Source organism: Artemia sp. Qi Xiang Cuo, chromosome 9 (assembly GCF_049724085.1).
Source record: "Artemia sp. Qi Xiang Cuo chromosome 9, ASM4972408v1, whole genome shotgun sequence".
Classification (NCBI taxonomy): domain Eukaryota; kingdom Metazoa; phylum Arthropoda; class Branchiopoda; order Anostraca; family Artemiidae; genus Artemia; species Artemia sp. Qi Xiang Cuo.
Genome location: NC_142802.1, coordinates 31024459 through 31049211, shown reverse-complemented (window position 1 = coordinate 31049211; position 24753 = coordinate 31024459). Strand labels below are relative to the sequence as shown.

Below are 24753 nucleotides of genomic sequence, written 5' to 3'. Positions count from 1 at the left end.
GTTGAAACAAATTTGTGCGGGGAATCCCCCATTCATACTGCTATCTTTTTTGCAATGTTTAGGAACGGGCAGTGAATCCACAAAAAACGAAACCAGACTATACCCACCAAACCAGACTATACCCATCAAACCAGACTATACCCACCAAACCAGATTGTACCCACCAAACCAGATTATACCCACCAAACCAGATTATACCCACCAAACCAGATTGTACCCACCAAACCAGACTATACCCACCAGAAACCTGTCTGGTACAGGGGCGCAAGCAAAATGGTACTTAGATAACTACTTATATTATATTTATCTTCGACTAGTATTCAAGATCATTTTCAAAGTGAAACAGCAAACCCTCCTTCTATATCGTCCAAAATTTCCTCAAGAGTTTCATCTTCGTTTCCAATGTGATTGGATGGTTTTTTGATGTCATACATGTCAATGGTAAATCTATTCAGCATAGCGGGTTTAGGATCAAAGTCCCTGCTGCACTTTCCCCGGCAATTTAGCCTAAGGCGGGTGGTTACAGTAGAGTTAAGCATTTTAAGGTGCATCCTGTTTCGAATTTTGTACTTGACAAGATTCATAACAGAAAGCATTCTCTCGACGAAGGGGTTGCTGATGGTTAAGCTTAAAACAGAAAGAGCTGATTGAGCTATGTCAAACAAAGGTCAGCTTTTCCTACTCTTTTCTGTATTTTTTTTTTATCGAAATTTGACCACTTTCCTATTTGGTTTATCACGCTAAGGATAATGCACGCTTTAATAATTCATTATTTAGGTCGTCATGGACCTGGAATGCGATATGAGAATCCTTACGGGGCTTTGAAAATTCCACCTGTCTATATAGAGAGATTCCTTAATATGTCAGTATAAGTTGTAAGTAAACACTAGAGTTAAAAATTTTAAGTTTTGTCATTGTTATTGTGAAGGCAAAATGCGCCCACTTTGCTCCAAATTTTTTTGACATCCACAAAATTGGCGCAATGTGCCAATTTGAAAAATTCAAAGGGCAATCAACTCAAAAAAGCGCCCAAATGGCGCAAATGCCCACCACCTGGCAACTATGTAATAAATACGTAGCACCCACGGTTGGGTGGGTAATCTATGACGCCTACAGCACCGGGATGAAACCACCGGCTTGTCTTTGTTTGATTTTGTATCTTGGTCTGCTTGTTTTCAGTTTCGATATAAATAAACCTTGTTGTAAATATTATGAGAATATAGAATAAATCTGATTTTTGGTGTTCAAAGACCTAGCAAATTTATTAAAGACGTAGCAGTTGCCTAATACACAAACCGGCGTGGGAGGAACTAAGTCTAATACTCAGTCTCAAAGAAAAAAAAACATTCAGATAAAGCGAATCCAGAGCTTATTATGGCGCTGAACCGACTCAACCAAAAGATACTTTTTTTAATGTACATGTCACAATTTATAGAATTAGCAGCATGATCATTCCCTATCTCACCCATTATAAAAACCCGGACCGAGGTGCGAGTGCTCCAGAGAACGTTTTTGCAGATATAAACATAAGCGGCATTAAATCTTTTCACGGGTAGACAAGTCAGATTTCTCTTGGACACGAAACTTACAGTTATTAAGTGGAAACCCGCTATTACGAATAGTGCACTTTGTAACCATTTCTCATTGATTGACGAAAACACACTAACCCGCTAATGCAGAAATAAGTGGGAGGAGCTTTTTGTTCGCACCGAGAATGAAGACCAGAAATGATCTGCGATAAACTTACTGGATAATTCTATAAACTGTGGTACATGTGTAGTAAGATTACCAACAAACACGCATCAATGGAAACTTACCAAATGACAAAAAAGATTTTTTTGCAAAGAATTCATACTTTTTCGTTGCTGTAAAATATTCCACTTTTTATGTATTTTTGGACATCTAAGTGGGGTAGTTCGAATTTTCTGTTTCCTTCTTTGTATTTGAAGAAGATCAAATATGGCATTCCCAGAGTGCAAAATTTGAACTAATCTTGTGTGACAAAAGTTTATTAGCAATAAAGTAATTCAATATTTGCAGAATAATAGTTTTTCTTTGAAATAAAGGGCATTTTTTAGCATAAATATCGTCTGGGAGGAGGGGGGGGGCAAACTTCATTCCGTTGGTCCCCCATGTTTCTGTTGGCACGTCTATGGTTCAAAGCTATTCTTTTGCATAGATTTTTATATAAACAATAATTGAAATATTTTTGCAATATTCTTTTCGCTCTTGTTAATTAGAATAGATTTCAAACTAAATTGCTTGATTGTTGCTGCGTACGCGATGAACGTGAAAGTTACCTTTCTGTCCAACATTTAGGATCAAGAATTTATCAGTGCTTAGATTGTTAATCAAAAGTGGATCATTCGAATCTTGCATCCAAACTATAGGTTTTGACTCATCATTGAAATCTTGAGAATAAGTAATGGGTATCCACCAAAAATATTCTTCATAATCTCTTGGGTACTGTTCTCTCACATAACGACTCTGCAAAGAAGAAGGTTAAATAAAAGTAATTCTCGGGGCTAAAAATCTAAATAATTTAAAGCGAGGATCAAGAGTGGATCCAGGATTTTTGTTCGGGGGGGGGGGGTTTACTAATTTTCGACACGGTTTTCGACGAATTCTACTAATGTTTACTAAGGTTTTACTAATTTTCGACTAATGTTCGACTCGGTCAAAAAATTTGGGGGGAGGGGCTTCAAACCGGGTGACTCCCCCCTGGATACGGCCTTGGCGAGGATACAGAAACAGGTGGAAAATTACAACAGTTTAAATGTCAGGTCCTGATCCAAGGATTATTCAAAATACAATTCCACAGCTGTGGAAACCAGATTAAAGGTTGTCGGACACACCTACACCTGGTTCCTCGTCATGAATGCGGCATTGTAAGGATTCACAAAACAGCGAGTTAAGAGGACTTTGGGTTGCAACAAGGAACCTTTGAGGTGTGTACAATACTGATCTCCTACAGATTCCTTACAATACCTAAGCCGAGTCTTCTTGATTTGAATACTATGGGTGTCCTTTGCGGATATTCAAAGGGGAAAACCAGTCACGAGCTGGTAAACCACTTGATACAACGTTGACTCTTTTACTGTTCTAGTTCTGATTTCCTTGGCAAAAGACACTGTAAAATTAAAAATACTGTGATGCAAAGAATTGTGGTAGCTACAAAAGAAAAATAAACATTCATGATTAAGTTTTTGCTAAGAATCCTGTGTTGAAACCTCCTAACTGGAAATCATCTTGGTTTTTTCGTTTTCACCTGTTTTTTGACAAAAAAAAAACAAAATTGTTCTGTCTCTTGCCATACCCGACGGGAACAACAGACTGCTATTGACCTTCGTTACTAAAAAAAGGTTATAGACTGAGGGTGCGTTTTGACCCTGAGCTAAAGTAGTTGACTACTGTTGAGTGAACCACGGTTTTGACTGTAGTTTTGAACAAGTTTAAGCATGAAAATTAGCTTCTTTGTCAGTATCACAAAATGTCTCAAAATTAAGAACTGACACTTGTCTAAGAAATCTTAATATAGGCTAGTTAGTCTGCTTTTGCATTCCTGATTTCTGGATCTATAATCACTTGGATAGCTTACAATTATTTTGAATAAAAGAAAATTCTCTTTCAGAGATTTTATTGTCACTTGCCATAACATTTGATTTAATACCATTTTGGTCAAAATCTCCAAAATCCATAATTAAAATACAGTGATAGGAGTTACAAAAAGTCCACTGAAGTCTAAAGATAAAATGGTTTGAGCAGTTTTGATTGCAAGCGTAAAACAAATGAGGTTGACTTTAGTTCAAGTGCAATCAGCGCAAGTTCAGGGTACAAGAACACCTCGTGTCATGTTGGTACGATTATCAAATGTCGAAATGATTAGAAATGGTAATGACAGGCTATAAGAGTATGCTGAAACAGTCGTTAAGTCAGTTAGTCAACCGCTTAAAAATTTTGTAATGTATAAAGTCTCTTTTTTAATTTTTAAAATAAACTGCTCGTTATCCTCAAAAATAAATTTCTTAAAAAGGTTGTAGAGTACAAGAAAATTCCAGAACATTATCTTTAGTACGGCTAAGAGTATGAACTTGAAAATTTAAGGGCTACTACTACTGCAACTACTTGCGACAGCGACTGCAAATTTTTGCGATTGTGACTATAAGTACTGGTGACTGCAATTACAGTTACTGGCGACTGCAAAAACTTGCGCCAGTGACTAATTTTCATTTTGACTGCTTTCAACAGCAAATATTTGCAATTGCAGCTATTGGTGTTTATGACTGCAGCTGCTTATGACCGCGCAATTTTTTTATTACTACTTTCAAGGGAATTTTGAGGGGTATGTTGAACAAAATAAAAATACACTATGTGAATCCAGGTTATCCAAAAGGCACTTCTGTAATATTTTCAGAAATGGCAAGGACATTAAGTTCTAAATTTAAGGGTTATTTCCACTGCAACTACTTGTGACAGCGACTGCAGCTACTTGCGATCGTGACTGCAAGTATTGGTGACTGCGACTGCAATTACTGGTGACTGAAAAAACCTTCCACCTGTGACAACTTGTGACTTCGACTACAACTTTTGCAGCATTAAATACTTGATACTGCGACTGCTGGTGACTGTGACTACAGATACTTAAGACCGTGACAAGTTTTGCTTTTGACTACTTTCAAGAAGCATTAAGAAGGAAACTGAGCAGAACTAAAACGCACTATGAGAGTGCTAGTCTTTAAAAGGGTGTGTCAGGAATATCTCAGGAACGGCTTTGGGTGTTAGGTTGAAATATGCTAGGTATGTTGAAGGGGATGTTGGAAAGTGATCGTAGGGCAACGAACCCCTGCTGACTCGTTTTAAATGTATTCCACCTGCAAACACCAATCAGGATTTTGAAAACGATCAAAGGATCTATTAACTATGCTACCAGGGATGTGATGCACCGACAGCCCCCAGGGCAAGAGTTGCAAATAACTAAATTTTCCTATTGTTTTACTCAGGTCTTATCATTGGTATTACAGTCCAGGGTGTAAAAGTTAAATTGAATGCTCAAATCAAACCAAAACGAATAAAAATTACTACAAACAGGAGATTGGCCAGGTCCCTCCTCCTCCTGCATTAACACTAAAAGTTCTAAAGCTTATTTTGTTATTTGTGCTTTAGTAAAACAATATATATTATAAACATTTCTATATTCATAACACTGAAAAAAAAATACAGTTAAATAAAATCTTGAATTGCTGAGATTTTCAAGAATTAATATTATTATATAATGATATTCATTTTTTTCCATTAATTCTTTCCACTTATCTTGATTATTATAGTGATCTGTTTTTTATTTTTTGTTGATATTTTGAAAAACTAAAGCACACTCTTCAAATTTTATGTAGTTTCTAATAAAACGCTTATGACACAATTAGCTTTAAAACTTTAATGGTTAGGGGATGTACATAGGGTTACATTAGCCAAACTACTGTTTTTAGTAATTTTTGACCGTTTTGAATTGGACTTGATTATTCACTATGATTTTTTCATTTTAGTTTTTTTATTAATTTATATCAATGTAAGTTATTTTTATGTTCAATTGGAATATTGATTGGTATTTCTGATTGTTTTGGGTTTCATTTATTCTTTAATAACAGCTTCTGGTTGCTTTAAGTGGAAGTATCATAGGAATTTATTGCTGCTCGTCCTAAGTTTAATATGGCTCTTTACTTTTGTTTACAGAACTTTTTTAAAAGAAAGTTTTATTTTCATTTATTCCGGGGGAAAAAAACTAAGTCAACATATTTGAATACTTAATGTTTGTCTCATACTCTGTTTTAATATTAATTTTTAACCTGACTAGAGAGGATTAGTCCGTAATTCATAGAGCAGCATTTTCACGTTTTTTGGTGCAAATCCTAAATAAGAAATTTCGGTACTTTTCAAGATACCAGTAGTCACGTGTCGAGAAAAGCAAAGCTCAGATAGTCATTACCCGGTAAGTATACGATACGCTAGTAGTAATGCATCTGTGTACATTTGGAAGAAATATTGGAAGGAACATTTGGAAGGAACATTGGGACGGGAACATTTGACGCGAAAGTTTCACGAGAACATTTGACACGAAAAATGACGCCTACCTACCAAACATGTTATATTAGTCACATAATATAGAATATGGAACAGTGTGTACTAGTAACCTGTAGCCTATATGTAAATACATTTAAAATTAGAAATACCAGTTTTCAATTTTGCTATATAATAGAATGTGGTATTGGAAAGTTTCACAGTTTGAATATCTATTTCAACACTATAAAAGATTATTTGCTCTGAATATTCAGATATGGAGAATTTTAAAAGAGTACATGGGAGTACATTTTTTATATATTGAAAAAAAATCCATTTAGATCAATTTTGCGTTCCCAGATAATGGAATTAAAGGTACCTGTTAGATATGCATAAATAATAGGTTACTGGTATGTTGAAGTATTATTAACCAGACGCAAAGATAATAGGTTAGTCTATTGAACTACCATTAGCCAGGTTCGGGGTAAAACTTGTAAGGTATGATGTGATATAATCTGCTGGTTTTTCTGCAATGTACAAAATGAGTTGAAACTAATTGCTTATTGTGTAGCGGGAGGGTTCTTAAAAGCACCGTAACGTAAGGTCATTTTCGGCGTGACTAGCCACGTAAGGTACTTAAGATAGTTTGGATTGCTATACTCAGAGATGTTCCTAGGGTTGGTAGTGTCGGGGGAAAAATTAATTAAACGTCCATATCGATTAACATATTTGGAATCAGCGTTAAAACGTATTTCAAGTGGTTTGTTCAAGTTTGGTAAAGCAAAAAATTAATAAATTGTAGATTTACCTTCTTGACTGTGTCTTATTTCTTCCTTAAAGCTAACTTTGGTATTATTTGACATCATGGCTCAAATATTACTGAGAAACAGTTACAAAATATCTAAAACCTACAAAATTACTGAAATTTGCTCAGAATGCGGAGCTGAGTTTAGACAATGAATAGGTACTATTTGAAAATGGATTGGAGAGAGAGAGAGAGAGAGAGAGAGAGAGAGAGAGAGAGAGAGAGAGAGAGAGAGAGAGAGAGAGAGAGAGAGAGAGAGAGAGAGAGAGAGAGAGAGATGATGGAACATCCGTAAATAAGTGCTAAATTCAGAGAGAAATTTGGGGCAATATTTAGGGGGCTCCCACCCGCCCCAAAGTCTCGAGCAAGCGACCCAAACATTAGAAAAATTGTGAAAATATGTAAATTTCTCAGAATGCGAGGCAATGAAAGGGTACTATTTGAAAGATGAAGATGTCGTTAAACGATTGTTTGCCTGTTATTCCAAGCAAATTATTGGTCCGGTGTCAATTCTAAATTATTGGCCAACCTTCCTACCACCACAGGCGGGCAAGCCTTATATGCCTCTCAGTCCAGGGAATCTAACGGTCCTATGTCAATTTTATATTCTTGATAAACCTGTCTGGGACTCTAGACAGGAGTACCTTTCCAATAACTCAAATTACTGCATAAATAAATACGATTAGGATTTTAGTTAAAACTAAAATTCGCAATTTGTTCTGACTTCTAAGACAGGTACGATTGCGTGAATTTCAACTAAACTAATTCAAAGTGTTGCCAGTCGATGCAAAATCAATCAATAGCACATACATTGAATATCGTTTCCAGTTATATGTCTAATATATGAGTAAGTTGCATTTATTTAATGAAAAACTGAAATTTGATTCTTATTGAATGAGAATCCTACGCAATATCCTAACCATAAAAGGATAAAGATAGGGTATGATATTGCATTAAAATCTAACATGATGTATCACGAGTCTATCACTTCAATGAAAACGGTCAGACCATCTGTGATTATATACTTGCCTCCAGGAAAATCTGGCCTAAATGTTGTGATTATGGGTTCATCTAAGACCAAGGAGCAGGAAAATGAGGGTATGGGTCAATCGACGCTGCACCGCTAACCTAGTGATGCTCGTCATATGGGCTCCTCCAATGAAGATGGATCTCATGGCATAAATGTAAGTAAATTTGTTGATACTTAAAAAAACAAAGGAAGATGAAACTAGCTTATGACGGACTAGCAAAAATCGATCTGCTATTGGACCTCTGAATTTATGTCTAAATTTTCTGATATGGCTTTCATCAGGATCGAATATTCTTGTTGTCTTAATAGTTCAAAGATCAACTAGTTTTGGGTACGTAATAAGTCATGGGTAATTGCGGAAAAAAGGAGGGTTGGGGGGACCCAAAAAAAATTTTTCTTCTTCTATTTTATTTTGCATAATGAAAATAGATTCTATTATTGCGGATTAGGAATGGTAAATTAGCTTCACCATCAAGCCAGGGGTCAGATAATCTTGTTAAATTTTCTGACATGCCTTTCATCAGAGATTGAATCTTCTTCTTGCTTTAATATTTTAAAATCAGGTAGTTATGAGCAAAGACATGACTAATTATAGAAAAAAGGCCCCAAAAAATGAAAGTAAAAAAGAAGGGTGGGGGGACCAAAAAAATAATTTCTTATTCTATTTTACTTTACATGAGTGAAAATAGATTCGATTATTGCGGATTAAGAATGGTAAATTAGCTTCAACATCAATTCAGGGGTCAGATAATCTTTTTAAATTTTCTGATATGCCTTTCATCAGAGATTGAATCTTCTTGTTGTCTTAAAAGTTTAAAATCAAGTAGTTATGAGCAAAGACATGGCTAATTATAGAAAAAAAGGCCCAATGGCCCCAAAAAGTTTTCTTTTTCTATTTGATTTTGCATAAATAAAAATAGAACTGATTAATTATCAATTTTTTTACTTTATAAAATAGTAATTACCACCATCAACTCAAGGGTCAGATAGTATCATTGAGGCCACACCAATATTGACACCACCAATTGATTTTCAAGATGAAGCCATAGTTGTTGTCTTACCATCTATTCATAATAAGTTAGAATGGCAAAGGGAATTTTTGAAAGAGCGTTTTGGGGGCGTAGATAACCTGGATGACTTGACCTGTGACATAGACATGGATGAGAACCCATAATGGTCAAATAACTTTTTAAACGAATATTTTAGAGATACTCCCTCAGCTCTTTTAATGGGTACCACACCGTCTTAACTGCGTACACTTCAAGAACATAATATTCCCATAGATAAATTTGCACTAGCTGATCGATATAGTCCCATCACACTGGAGGTTATGCTCAGTGAGTTGGGGGATTTAACACCACGCCCCGTCCCTCTTATTGAAGTTGAAGATGAACAGAGTGGTGGTGGCATCGAAACCTCACTTCCACTACAAAAAATTACAATACCAGAGTTTTATTTATCAGACTCTACCTTGCACAATATCAATGTTTACACAGCCGTTTTCGGGGATCCGTATATTTCATTGATGTCAGGAAACATTTTAACAGATCCCATGGCTATTACACATTCCTAAGTAAAAAAGATTTGAGCCCTTCTTGAACAACAGATAAGGGAGTGGGGTGATAGAGACAGTTTAAAACGTCAATAGCACTAAAATTGTTTTATTTAAATGAAAATGCGGGTAAGGTATATTCAAAGTATGTACATACTGTGATTCGACAAATTCGACCGCATTCGAAAAATTATGAAGACGTGTTTATGGAATCGATCAATAGCATAGTAACTAAATTAGATAATTATAATAAGAGAGGTAGTGGGCCAGTGATTTTATTTATAGAAAATTTAAATGAAAATATATACAAATTTCAGCCAGATTTAATTTTTAGATGTGCGGGGAGAGATCTATAATTTTAAAATATCATTCAGATTTAGAGGGAGGTCAATTTGTGCAACGAATCTGTTTCGATACTAGGCTACAGTATTTCAAATATGCTTTCCTTATCGCAGCCTTCCGATCTCTACAATAAGGTACTGATAAGACAAAGTTGACAAATTGGCAGCTAATGGAATGGGGAGGGGTCAAAATGTTTTAAAGTAGATTTAAATTCTTTAAACGGTCAATATCCCATAACACTAAAAGGGATAGATACTTTTGAGCGGGCTAATGAATATTTAAAGGTGTTACAGAATTAAACAGAATTTGAGAAGGATGACCGCAGTAATAAAAAAAGTAAAATATTTCCAGTGAGGGTTCCGTTATTGAATCAGTGAAGCATTGGGTATTACATCTATACACGCCTCCTACAGAGCCTGATTCAATTGGACATTTTAATCCAATTACGGATGTTAGTAGGGTTCTTGGGGAGGGTAAAAAATGTGTTGGAGTACACTATTATTGTCCAACATATCTGTCTAGATTTTGGACTGATTCTAAACTAAAGCATCACATGAGACACTGTAAACGCCATGGGTACCAGTCTGTGGAAACGGTTAGCGGTGATAGGGCGATCTTGCATTTTAGAAACTTCCAAAGTTGGCTCTTACAGAGTAATAAGATCTGTATAGACTGCGAAGCCAAACTCACAGATGTGTACGATTCATCAAATCCAAATCCTGTTAAGGAACATAGAGCCATTGTAGTCTCTTACGACCACACCCAAAGGGAATCTAGTAATACCCTGCAAGTGTTAGATATAGTTGACACGTTGAGAGAGGAGGGCTGTATGCACACAGCCTTGACTAAACTCATTATAACAGCAAATGAGGCAATTTTTACGGTTGCGCAAAACACTTTGTCCAGTGATTATATTACCAGATGACAGGTTGACCATTAAAAATCAGAAATTATGTTGGGTTTGTAAGGGAGAATTTAATGAGGGTAAAGGGGGTAAGGGGAAAGGGGGTAGGAGGAAAGTAATTGACCACGATCGTTTATGGCAGGAATTTTTATCGGGAGGGAGTAATATTCAGGGGGTGGCCCATCAGTCATGTAATATAAACGTTCGTCAGCAATATTTTATACCTGTTTTTATACCCAATCCCAATTGCGATTTGAAGTTTATTTTACCGGCGTTGGCTCGTATGCAGAAGAGGGGTGTTGGAGATGACGCATGGGTAGATGGTTCTTTTTCCTATAATATTATATCAAAATCACCTGAGAAGTTACTGCTCTTAGAATTCAAGTGGAAAACAGTAGATAATGGTCATACTTGTCTGAATAAAATTCGGTTTTTAGACTCCTTTAGTTTTTCACCCAAGTCCCTAAGTTGCAGGTACAGAAAAGCGACAAATTCGACAGTTTCTCCCTCCTTAATAAGCGCTTCCCAGATGATAAAATGTAAGATTTTTTAGCGTGTAAGGGCATATACTCATATGATTATTAAAACTCCACCTCGAGGCTAAATGAGGTTTCATTACCTCCTATCGAAACATTTTATAATTCACTTACTGGTAGTCAATGCACCACTTCCGTTTTGTCAAGAGGGTTTGGAAAAAGGGGAGATGTAAAAATGGGTGGGATTATTCCAAAATATACTTGGCTAGTGATTTATTGACTCTTTTGGACATTTTGTGTAAGAACACGCATGAAATCTATGAGGAATTTGGGTTGGATTTGGGGTATTATTTTTCAACTCCTCATTCGGTGATTGCCTTCATTATAAAAATCAGCAACTAAGAAACAAGTTTGACTAACAGCAAAGACCAGCATCTATTTATAGAGAGATCAATGAGGGGTGTGTATTTTTTCCACAGTGACCGTATCTTGAAAACCAATCCGACAAAATAGCACCGGTGAAAAGTGTGATGCAAATTTTTTTCGATATGAATTCCCTTTATCCGTCGGCAATGTCTCACCACTGTTTGCCGTGTTGTAATTACAAATGAAACTCAGAGAAGAGAGAAAGTAACAAAATGAAAAATAAAATCAAAAAGGGTGAAAAAACGAGGATTTTGTCAGCCAGCGAACCATGAAGAAGACAAAATATAAGCAAATATTTCGACAAGGACCTCCGCCAAGTCGTCCTCAGTGCTAAACAAAAACAAAAAGAGAAGAAAAAAACGAGAATCTAACCTTTCGAAGGTTAGATTCGTAGGTTAGATAAAGTAAGAAAACCAAATTTCCATTGCTAACGATGGTCTATCCCATGAAAACTGTATCCTGCATAACTTGTTCAAACAAATTAATTTATTCATAAATGGATCATTGGTGAGCACTAGCAATAATTTATCAAACTATGCAAGGTACATAGAATTTATGTTGATGACTCCAAAGTCATACAAGGAGTTGAGAGGACAGGCACTGTGCTATGAATATAGATCGAATGTTGATACTGGCGGTAATTTAACTGCTGTAGTGACCAAAGAGTATCATTTAGTTGGAAAAATAAATCATAAATATTTAATATATCTCAATGGTTGCCTCCTAATGTTAAAATTGACATGAAGTTGCAACTAGCTCTCATTTTGAGAAAAACAGTTGCTGCAGCACCTGATGCAAATGTCAATATTACTTCAGCAATTCTTCATGTTTGAAAAAAAATAGGTCATGAGCTCTGTTGCATTGGCAGCGGAAAAACTGAGAGCCAATGGTAACAATATCAAACTTCTTGTCCCCCATACAGTCACCAATCAATGTCACATTGCCACTGGTTCTCGTAGTTATACCGATTCGTTATTTATCAATGGAGAAATTCCCTCAAAACTCGTTTTGGCCTTTGTGATGAGTACTAGTTCCGTTGGATCCACCCATGATTTAAATTTTTTGGCTTGTCTAGCCTTTTTGTACCCTTTATCATTTGATAAAACATCCTAGACAACTTTGTATGAACTGACTATGCAATTCCTTGATCATGACTCACAACTGTTTGAAAATGGAATAACCAATCCTATTTTTCAAAAAATTATGGTACAATTGTTTTGGACTTGTCTGGCACTTAAGATATGGGCATAGTAAGAGCGGGGAATGTACGTTTAGAGTGGACATTCGCCTATGCTTTGACTGAAATTATCACATTAATATCACTGAATCAATTTGAAGCTTATTGGGAAATCACCCCCGACGGCAGTGTTTTACTAGACCTTGCACTATGAATACAAATCAAATAATCAGCGTATTTAATATGGTTTCATACATGTCCAAATACAAATCCTATTGTATACCATCGGACTTCCTTGAAAAAATTCCAAGTATTAACAATACCCTGATCATTGTTAATAGCAGTCCGTCAAGTGTAAAGACAGGTCATTGGCTATGCATCTTTCAAACAGCAAAGAATATTGATTATTTGATCCTCTTGGCCTATCATATAAATTCTACACCCTACATATCAACAACTTTATTGAAAGCAGGGGAAATATATTATTCAAAACCAGAAGAGAGTGCAGGATTTAACCACTAAAAGCTGCGGCTTTCATGCACTACTGTGTTTCATTGTCAGATTTCGTGGCTATACTTACAACCAGTTTCTCAACATGTACGTTGACAATCCTCGTCTGAATGACTTCTTAGTGGAAAATGCACTTTCAAACCTGTATAATATTGATTTTAGTGCCCTTTGAATAAAATGTTCTAAAAATGTATGTAAAATTGTTTATTAATAAAAACAATATATATACATCAAAAATGACTTTTTCCTCCTCTTTAAATTTCTTCTTCTACGTATAGGTACTTTTCGAGAACGACTAATGCTGTTAGATCATCCGAATTCACTATTTATTGATCCTGGTGTGCTGCAATGTCAGGGTCGCATTTTCTACAGTACAATTTAACTTCACTCTTATTATGTCTCTTTGTATAGTCAATGATACTATTTTCATTCATATTGTAAAATTCACGTGTTTCAATTTAATTATTTGAAGCAATGTCACATACAGTGTTTTCAAATGGTCAATCACATTCAGTAACAGCCAAATAAAAATCAGTAGGTTTATCATCATAATAGCTATTGTCTTTACAACGAAGACGTAAAAACCCAATTCTTTTGTTATTCCAGCAGTTGAATAGTAGACCTGATTCTTCCTCCCAAAACAGTTTGCGAGGCCACGACGATACCAGTCTCTTAGAAATAGACTAAAATCTTGTTTAGGATTCCTTCTAATCATACCAGGATAGGTAGTCTCCCACTGACCACATTTATCATAGTGACAATTGGAGCATAGGTGTCCACTCGGGTTAAAGGCACATATCTTTTCAAGACCGGAGTTACAACCTTTAATGAGTACTACATACCCTCTAAGCAATTTACGCAGGTTGCACAATCTACAATTTTCATCATACTCGTCAATTATTATGCTATTCTTACATGATAACCAACTGCCAAGTGTATACATGCATAGTGGAGATGTATAGAACATTTTTTTTGTTTCGACACTCTCACCTTCAAAATGAAACTGAAATACGATCGGTAAATTGAGAGGGAGGGAGAGAGAGGAGTAATCGAATGATATCATAAAACCTGTTTGGACAGGATCTTCTAAATTCTCAATTTATTATTCTCATTAAAAAATTATGGTCTTAAACTGCTAATGTAGTGTGTTCAATAGCAAATCCACAATAGCCTTTTGTTTGGTTTCCATTAATAGGTCAATAAATTGCGTAAATGTGTTTGGACTATGACGTAGAAGTTTGAATCTTTGATTTATCTTTGATGAGATAACTCCAGAAAATCATCTTCTAGAATCAAACATTTTTCCTTAATCACAAGATTCTGCAAAATTTTCTCTTTCTCAAAATCAGTCATTTTTATACCATCCTAACACTCTCACAACCAACTTCAGACTAACTAGGATTCTTTCTACTTCAAGAATATTCGGTAACCTACTGTAAAGTATATTTTAGATTTAGAAACATTTTTATTATATATAATTACAATAACGATAATAATCACTGATACAACTTATTCTCCTCAATATATTTCATTATTGTGTTTAAAGCAGCTGGAAGTCTATTTATATGCACTATATCAAGTTTCGCTGTAAAGCATAACTGCTCCTCCAATTTAAATTTGCTCAACGATATCACATATCTTGGATACATAATATCTCATTCAAGGCCTAGCCGAGATCCTGTTGTAATTTCTACTGCTATGTTTGGTACTCTTGTCTTTGTATAATTGCTGCTGCTACCTGCTCCACCATCAACTTCTAATAGTGTAAACAGAGCACTCATTTTTGCTAATATGCTGTCAAATAATATAACATAAACAAACTGTTCTCTTTCTGAATTCGATTCTCTTACTAATATGAATTACGGGGAAAATCGCTCCATTGAATCTGGCTGCTATGGATTAGTTGCTATGGTCTCATAGCTAAGGTATCATACAAGTACTAATGATGAATAAATTATGTGCCATCAGTATCTATTGAGGTGGTTTAGAACATTAGGCTGTAAACTCCATATTGTATATCCTTATAGCCGAGTATAACCGATTCGATAGGTTCACGTCGTTGTTCGTGTCAAATGTTCTCGTGAAATTTTCGCGTCAAATGTTCTCTTCCCGACGTTCCTTCCAAGTGTTCCTTCCAATGTTCATTCCAAATACATACATGCATTACTACTGACGCTGTATAAAGATAGGCATTACAAATGGGGTCTCACCCGGGAACTATATTTAAACTTTAGTTTTTTGGGTTTAGGGGGACTAAAAGGTACCTAGGTTGGGTTAAGTTACGTATTCAATATATACTATGCTTCACCTCCCCCCATGTGCAAATGTGTTTAGCCCAAATTTGTTTCTGAACTATTATTTTTTCATCCTATTTTGTTTTATTTCATTAGCATTAACGAAACTTTACTTCTCGCGTGACTACTGGTATCTTGAAAAGTACCGAAATTTGTAAACAGATTCCGGGCTTTGAATAAATCAAAGCATTAGTTAAGAAGTCTGTTTGGTAAAAGCTTTAAAATATGCTGCTTTACCTACCTGGGCCAAATGAGCTTTACCATCCTGAGTTCTTTCAACAGTAACGAGGGGATAATTCTTCTGATATATCCAAGTATTCATAACAGCTTCCAGCCCTCCATCTGGCAACAAAACAACATCGCTCTGTTCCGCAGCTTCTTGTAAGTGGAAAATTAAATCAGAGATCATTACATTTTGATATTGTCTGAAAGAATAAATTAGTCAAAAAATCTATATGTAGCCTATCATATTGTTTTTTTTCATGAATGATTTTTTTGGTTTGACATAAATTGTACCATCCCTTATTTACTCGAAATAGGCTATCTCTTCTTTTGTCTTTACTTTTTGTCTCAAGTTACACAGGTGAGCAACTATGAATAAAGTCAACATTTAGTACAAAGAACAAAGCATTCTTCAACCAGGAAGTCATATTTTGGACGTCTTCTGTTATTCTGGACTGAGACACCAACCATATTTCTCTGTTTTCATTTTATAATTTTGACAGGAACTATTGCTTTCTCCGCGCACTTAAGAGCATGAAGTATGTCATAACAGTACACATTTAGTTACATACGACAGTAGAGAAAATATACAGTATCGACAAAGGCTATACTCTCTATTAAAAAAAAAGTGAAACAAAATTAAAACCAAACAAGATTAAACTCCGCCTTCACACATGCGCAATTCTGATGTGCACATCACGGTATGCCTATGGAAAAACTTGTTTTTTTGCCAGACAGCAACTGAACTAAGCTTGTGATGCATTTCCCCAGACCCTATACGCGTGGTATGAAATGTGTATCATCAGAGGCAACGCTGTAGCGTTGCCTATAGTAAAGGCCATACGGCTCCAATGTTTTATTATTTTTTTTCCCCAGAGGCACTTCATATGGAAGGGGGTCACCGTAGAAGCTTCTAAGGGGACTCTTTCAATGGGAAATGAAGATTTCTAGTGCCCATTTTAATAATCGAAAATGATTGGAGGGCAACTCGCCCCCCCCCACGCCCATCCGTCCCCCGAACACATCCAATAAAAATTTTGAGATGGCCATTTTGTTCAGCGTAGTTGATTTCAAGATAGAAAATATTTTTTTGAGGAGGACAATCTCCTAAAACCCTCAGGGCATGGGCTTTAAGTTATTCCCTGGGGGCGTATAAGGTATATATAGGAGTTGTCGTAGAAACTTCAAAACAGGCTCATTCGATTGGAAATTAAATAGCTAGTGCCCTTTTTAATAGTCGAAAGTAATTGGAGTGTAACTAGCCCCCCTCCCCACACGCCCAGCATTTCCCCAAACACATCCAATCAAAATTTTCAGATAATCATTTTGTTAAGCGTAGTTGATTTCCAAATAGAAAATATATTATTGAGGAGGACATTCCCCCACATCACTAAGGGCAAGGGTTTTAAGTTATGCCCGTGGGGGCATATAAGGTTTTTATAGAAGGCGTTGTCGTAGAAACTTCAAAACAGGCTCATTCGATTGGAAATTAAAGGGCTAGTGACCTTTTTCATAGTCGAAAATGATTCGAGGGCACCTAGCCCCCACCCTACGCCCATCATTCCCCAAAACACACCCAATCAAAACTTTGGATAGCCATTTTGTTCAGCGTAGTTGATTTCCCGATAGAAAATAGCCCCTACCTCCACGCCCATCGTTTCCCCAAACACATCCAATCAAAATTTTCAGATAGCCATTTTTTTCAGCGTAGGCCTACTTGATTTCGAGATAGAAAATATGTTTTGAGGAGGACACTCCCCCACAACCCTCAGGGCAAGGGTTTTAAGTTATGCCCTGGGGGCATATATGGTTTTTATAGAAGGAATTTTCTTGAAAACTTTAAAACAGGCTCATTCGATTGGAAATCAAAGGGCTAGTGCCCTTTTTAATATTCGAAAGTGATTGGAGTACAACTAGCCCCCCCACCCCCACGCCCATCATTTTCCCAAACACATCCAATCAAAATTTTGAGATGGCCATTTTGTTCAACGTAGTTGATTTCCAGATAGAAAATATGTTTTTGAGGAGGACACTCTCCCAGAACCTTCAGGGCAAGGGTTTTAAGATATGCCCTGGGGGCATATAAGGTTCTTATCGAAGGCGCTGTCGTAGAAACTTCAAAACAGTCTCATTCGATTGGAAATTAAAGGGCTAGTGTCCTTTTTAATACTAGCCCCCTAGCCCAACTAGCCCCCCCATGCCCATCATTTCCCCAAACACATCCAATCAAACTTTTGAAATAGCCATTTTGTTCAGTGTAGTTGATTTCCAGATAGAAAATATGTTTTTGAGGAGGACACTCCCCCACAACCCTTAGGGTGAGGGTTTTAAGTTATGCCCTGGGGGCATATAAGGTTTTTATAGAAGGCGGTGTCGCAGAAACTTAAAAAAAGGCTCATTCGATTGGAAATTCCGAGGGCTAGTGCCCTTTTTAGAAAGTGATTTGAGGGCAACTAACCCCCCTCTCACGCCCACCTTGTCCCCAAACACATCCATTCAAACTTTTAAGACAGCCATTTTATTAAACGTAGTTTTAAGTTCTGGAAATTAGGTCTTTGAGGATTACAACTCCCCCAAAGCCCTCACGGTAAGGGTTGTAATTTAAGGATTCTCTGAATCCTTCATATTATTTCTTATGGAAGGGATGCTCGTATAAACTTTAGAGAGGGCTCATTTGTTTGAAAATGGAAAGTTCTTGTTCACTTTTTAAGAGTCAAAAGAGATTGAAGGGCAACTAGCCCTTCTCCCTCCTCCACGCCCTAAATGCATCAGATAAAAATTTTGAGATAGAAATTTTGTTAAAATAGTTCAAAGTTCTGATAAGAAAAAACTCCGGTGTCGACACAGCCCTATAGGGCCCAAGGGCAGGCGTTGTAAGTTTTGTCCTGGGGCATAATTTATTAAGGTGGGTTTATAGCTTATGGGAAGGGGTTTTGTATGGGAAGAACACATAGGAAATCTATTATAATTATCCAATTATAAGGTAAAAATACATACTCTGTGATAGATGCAAAATTGCTTTGGCACACAAATTCCTATTAAGGTCAATTCCAAACAGTCGTGATACCTTTGTGTCAGCAAGTGAAATGGTCTAAACCCCCTTATTGGAGCTATTTTTCAATCCATTCATTGCTGTCAATCGCTGTTCACAAGTTATGCAAGCTGTCTATTGTTCATATATAAGGTTTATATCAGAGAGGTAATCGTATAGACTTTGAAAAAAAGCCTCATTAGATTTAAATTGAAATTTCTAGATCCATTTTTTAAATTAAAGAATAATCGGACAGTAAGCACCCCCCCCCCCCATGCCATAAAAACTTGAAACTTTTTGCAATCAAAAACGTACAAAAATTAATTAAAACAAACTTTCCGAAAAATATATTTTTCAAAGAAAAGTAAAGGCCATTTTAAACTTAATCTCAGGAGATACAAATACCTGTTAAAATTCAAACTCAAGGCGACCAGAAATTACTATTAAAGAATAAATGAAACACAAAACGAACAGAAATGAAATAAATAATCATAGCAAAAAACATATAATAAGTAATGATATAAATGTATTAATAAATCTTAAAGCGAGTAATGCTTAGATTGAATATGAAAATCAAGCTTAAAACGAAAACAAATATTTTACTATTAAAGTATAAATGAAACTTAAAACGAACAGAAATTAAATAAACAATCAATGGGAACAAACATACAATATATATTAATGTAAATGAATAAATAAATCTTAAAACGAGTGAAACTTAAATTGAATATGCAAATCAAGTTTGAATTGAATAAAAATAACTACAAACAAGAGTTTGGGTATCCCCTCACTGCAGAAGAATAAAACCTACTGCGTCATTGGTGCTTTACTGAAAACGAATTATTTTACAAATGTTTTCTTTTGTACTTAATATTGAAAATAAATATTAAAATTACAGTAAAATTTTGAACTGATGATCTTTTAGCAATTATATCATTATGCATCAAATATTCAGTTTAATTTATTAGTTCTTTTCAAGATTGGTCAAGGCAAATATAGTTTCACTACAAGCAAAATTTGGATACTGCCCCCTTCTTTAACTGTAAAAACCTAAAGCCTTCTGCGTGCTTCACTGAAAACGACTTACTGGTATATTACAAATTTATTATTTTCCTGCTCTTACAGCATTGAAAATGGAAATAAAAATTACAGTGAACAAAAATCTTGAACTGATGGATCTTTCAACAATTGATATCATTATATATCTAATATTCAATTTGATTTTGCTTATACTTTCCAAGACTGTTCAAGACTCATATAGTTTTGCCATTTTTTTTTAACTCTACCGTTTTTTGTAACTAATCGTGTTAGTTTGTTATGAAAACATTCTATGGCTCCTAGGCATTTCTATTTGAGCGGAAAACTGCACCTCAAACTTTGTGGAACATGCATTTTCTTGCATGAACCACCAAAATATAATAAAATGTCAAGTTTCGGAGTGTTCCACCACTCGCAAGCGAGTGCCATTGGTATTTTTGAATCCGCATGGTCAATTTAGGGGGTGGCGGGTAGGCTAATTCTCGTAGCAGCCCCATTCCGTTGTGGTATGGTTCACATTTTCAACACCTGGCGTTCGGACTATCATATAATCTACCAAGCATACAACTACCCCAAATCAGTATCAGTAAATAAATGAAACCCAAAACGAACAAAAATTAAAATAAATATTAGAGTCAAACTAAAAAAAAGCTTAAATTAATGCGAGTAGGGTTCAAAACCCCTATGCTTTCTAAAAGCCAGAATATAATTTGCACTTTACTGAAAAAAAATTCAAATGAGTTTACTGAAAAAAAATGTCCATTGTCAATTTAATATACATATGCTGATATTTATTCCCTAAAATCTTAATTGAATTTTGATTTCTTAAAGTTACAAAAGTGAAAATATTTCAAAGAATTGTTTTCAGTAAAGCGCCAATGACGCAGTAGGTTTTAAGCTTCTGCAGTGAGGCGAAACCCAAACTCTTGTTTGTAGTTATTTTTATTCGATTCAAACTTGATTTGCACATTCAATTTAAGTTTCACTCGTTCTAAGATTTATTTATTCATTTACATTAATGTATATTGTATGTTTGTTCGCATTGATTGTTTATTTAATTTCTGTTCGTTCTGAGTTTCATTTATAATTTAATAGCAAAATATTTGTTTTCGTTTTAAGCTTGATTTTCATATTCAATCTAAGTATTACTCGCTTTAAGATCTATTTATTCATTTATAGTATTATTTGTTGTATGTTTTTTGCTATGATTGTTTATTTAATTTTTGTTCGTTTTGGATTTCATTTATTCTTTAATAGTGATTTCTGGTCGTTTTGAGTTTGAATTTTAACAGGTAATTGTATCTCCTGAGCTTAAGTTTAAAATGGCCTTTACTTTTCTTTGAAAAACTTATTTTTCGAAAAGTTTTTTTAATGAATATTTTGAAAAAGAAGACGCTACAGTATACAGTGGTTGCATACAGATCTTTTTTCTACTTATATTTGGCTCCAAATTTAATAGGTGATGAGGAATATACTCTAATAGGTGATATACTTTATTTGCATTGTATACCTGTAATATTTTATGAGCTTTTTAGTCAGGCTCTAAAAAGCAAACTAGGAACCTTGCTTGAATGAGGACATGAAGAAAGGAACGGTCTTCGTGCCCTCACTACTCTGAAAAAGTAAATTGAAGAAAAACGCTGATCTCTTGTTAGGCTGGTCAGCGTTTCTTCAGTCTATCAACTATTTATTCTTAACGATTGCTTTATTAAGTTTTGACAATCACAGTCGACCCACCTTGCTTGTAGATAATTTCTTATCCCGGTTTGAAATGTTGACTCGCCAAGAACACTTTCTATCATTCGTAGAACAGAAGCACCTAAAATAATTGATTATTCTATTGTTAATTTTATCTTCTATCCATAAATATTTTTAAGAGGATAAAAAGCTATCAAAACAAAGAGAAGGAGTTATTTTTCAGTAAGACAAAATAAAAATAGGCAAATAACGAAGACAAACAACTCGTATATTTGTACAAAAATCATACTTTTTTAATGTCTCCATAAAAAGTTTTCCAATATTTATTAATTGTCTTTATCTCATGGGTTTCAACCTGCTGCACCTTTAGGATATATTTTGGCGTCTCTATGTATCTTAGCATCCAGGGAAATATATATAGAGAGCAAGACCTCATAATTATAAATTCTATTTACAGAATGAATTCATATTTTATGGATTATGAAGAACTAAATTCGAAACAAAAGCTGATAATTAAATTACATTTTCTATGTCATTTCAAAAGTATATATTCAGATGTTGCAACAGCAATAATGAGATGAGCTTGGTTAACTTCAATGATCCGGTTGGATTTTTTTATCGTTGGCTATAAAAGGTATAGCTGTTTACCAGACACTGTTTGTTTTTGAATGTCACTTTGTTTCTGAAGAATATTTCTAAGTCACAAAACGAGAATGAAACATCTTTGTGTCCGAGAATATATAATTCTCGGAATGATCACCCCTGGACAAACAACAAACTAGCAAACATTAAGCACGCACTCGTTATCAATTTTTTTCCGGCAAAAATGCAATAGTTCTTGTTTTATTTTATTTTTTTTACATAGGCATTTGAAACCTTTACATAGTGTTCTTGATCATGCTGAATATGGTGCAGCAATTTTCATCCAAATTCCATCCATTCTTAGGAATGTTTTTCGCTTTTCTTGAATGTCGCTAGTTTTCTCATATTTGTAGCTCCTTATAGGTAATTTTAAAATTAACGAATTTTATATGTTTTAGAATCACTATTAAAAAGAGTTTATTTTAAGATATTTATAATTATAAAATTTTTTTTAGATTTTGGTGTCACTCATGGCTCACAGTTTACTACCATGAGCTGTTTGAAACAAATATGAAATTATCTCCCAAATGTTCTTCAATGTGTTTTTAATCTGTGTTAAATGTTTATTTATACCTAAAAAGATTTCCTAGTAATATGAAAAAATGTGAGAAATAGTTTTTTGTTATACCTGTTATTTTAAATATAAAATATCCTTTTTCTTTTACACGATATTGGCTCTTTATATAATATACGCGTATAGTTTTTCGTATGAATTATCTATTTGTTCCTTTCTTTACTGGACTTATTTTTATTTTATATCAAATTCTTTACAGTTGAAATTTACGCTTACCGAACTCACAACAATATTCTTTTGAATAGTTTGTTCAAAATGGAGTAAGATGATAAAATTGTTCTTAATTTAATAAATTTACATAAAAAGTCAGTATTAAAGTAAATTGAAAAGGCTATGTAAGAATTTACATATTTTAAACTTTATATATATATTTTTGTTTCAAAATATGAAATATTTATAAAGATGTAGACTTTTTAAGTAAACAGGCCAAACAGTTTTATATTACCTCAGATACTGTTTAATGTGTACAACCATATAGTTATTCATTATCATTTATAACTATTTTAGCAAGAACTAAATGTAGTTTAATTCATTTTGATCCCATTATTCTGCCTTTTCTGCAACTATTTCTGTTCTCTGCAACTATTTTCTGCAACTATTTTCTGAATATTTCTGCCTTTTCTGCAACTATTTTGCTGATAGGCTAAAAGGCCCCAAGGATAATCAAAACTTCACTTTTATTATGAATTGAAAGTAAAGCTTCTAGCTTTGTTCTAGCCTGTTTGCTAGGATTGCTTCCCTATTCAGAGGAATGGTAGCCTTAACATGTTATTATTCTAATCCACTATTTCAAAGAGCTGGCCTCTCTTAGTATAGTTGAAGAGCCAGAATTGTATCTGTACATGGGAGAAAAGCTGATACCAGTACATCTTATCATGCGAAACATGGAGTCAGTATTAGTAAATTCCATAAGATTGATCTACTGCATTACTGGTTCTGATACAGTGAGCTTTTTTCTATTTGAAAGGGAATAAATAATGAGTTGGTGCTGCAGAAAAATCTGTAATGACAAAGCTCATGGCAAATATTTATTCCATTGTTGAATGCAACATCTCAAATCTGCCAAAATATGAAGAGGACATTACTAAACTATTTCAAAAATGGTGCTTGGGTGTATGGTATAAAAGCCAGTGAATCCCTGACATTGAACAATCTGCAAGTGCATTTATTCCATCAAAAGAAAGACATGAAGTGTTTGCCTCCAATGGAAAACTCCTTTAGATATCACATAAAATGTGCCCCTCTACAGTGGCCCGTCGTTGTACAAGGCAATATGCTTAAGCTATTTGTGCATAATTCACTGAATTTTGGCTGAGACTTTAGCGAGTCTGAAGGAGTGGGGGCTCCTGCAATCACCACTTTACTTTGCTACAATAGGAGGCAAACTTAAGATTTTTAGCTACTTTATGGTGGAAAATTTTGAAATCAGTCTCTAAAAAGTGTATTTTCTTACATTTGCCTCTTAGTAACCTATTTTAGCCAGCAAATAATCTTAAAAAGTAACATTATGCCATGAAGTAGCTAAGTTTTCTAGTTGGTCATTACCCTGAGAAGGTACAATGGTCATAGGTATAAAGGTAAACTTCACAGATATTTTTTTGTTTAATTTTAATTACACATACGTATAAAAGGTTGAGCTCCAAGTAAGCTCAGAGATTCAGAACCCTGGTAGATTTGTGATCAGCATCTTTAGTGAATCATGAAATATTATCATCATCTCACCTATTGTTATGCTTTTTTGGGTGGCATTTTTTTCTGTTAAAGTCAGTGATTAGATGAGTCTATTGGCGTCCAGTTATTTTTATTCTGGCATGCTTTGGCACTCTGATTGCCATATTAGCTTAGAAAAAATTAATTAAACATTAGCTTTGTTAATTTTTCATCAGTTAAAGCATAAATTTAAAAATTTACTCCTATTACATCACCAAAAGTTAAACATTTGAAATTAGAGGGTCACGCCAGTACTGGAGGTCGCGGGTCC

General features: G+C 34.8%; 1 protein-coding gene across 1 annotated transcript in view; it reads right to left on the bottom strand.

Annotated features, from left to right (window-relative positions):
• Window positions 1-24753, bottom strand: part of LOC148948562 (aminopeptidase N-like) — a 147647-nt gene that overhangs the window by 51142 nt on the left and 71752 nt on the right. The window contains exons 9-11 of the mRNA XM_089094467.1: window positions 21596-21677; window positions 15809-15992; window positions 2301-2487 (exon numbers count right to left, since the gene is read on the bottom strand). Coding sequence (XP_088950593.1) covers window positions 2301-2487; window positions 15809-15992; window positions 21596-21677 — 453 coding nt within the window. The remainder of the gene's footprint in view (window positions 1-2300; window positions 2488-15808; window positions 15993-21595; window positions 21678-24753) is intronic.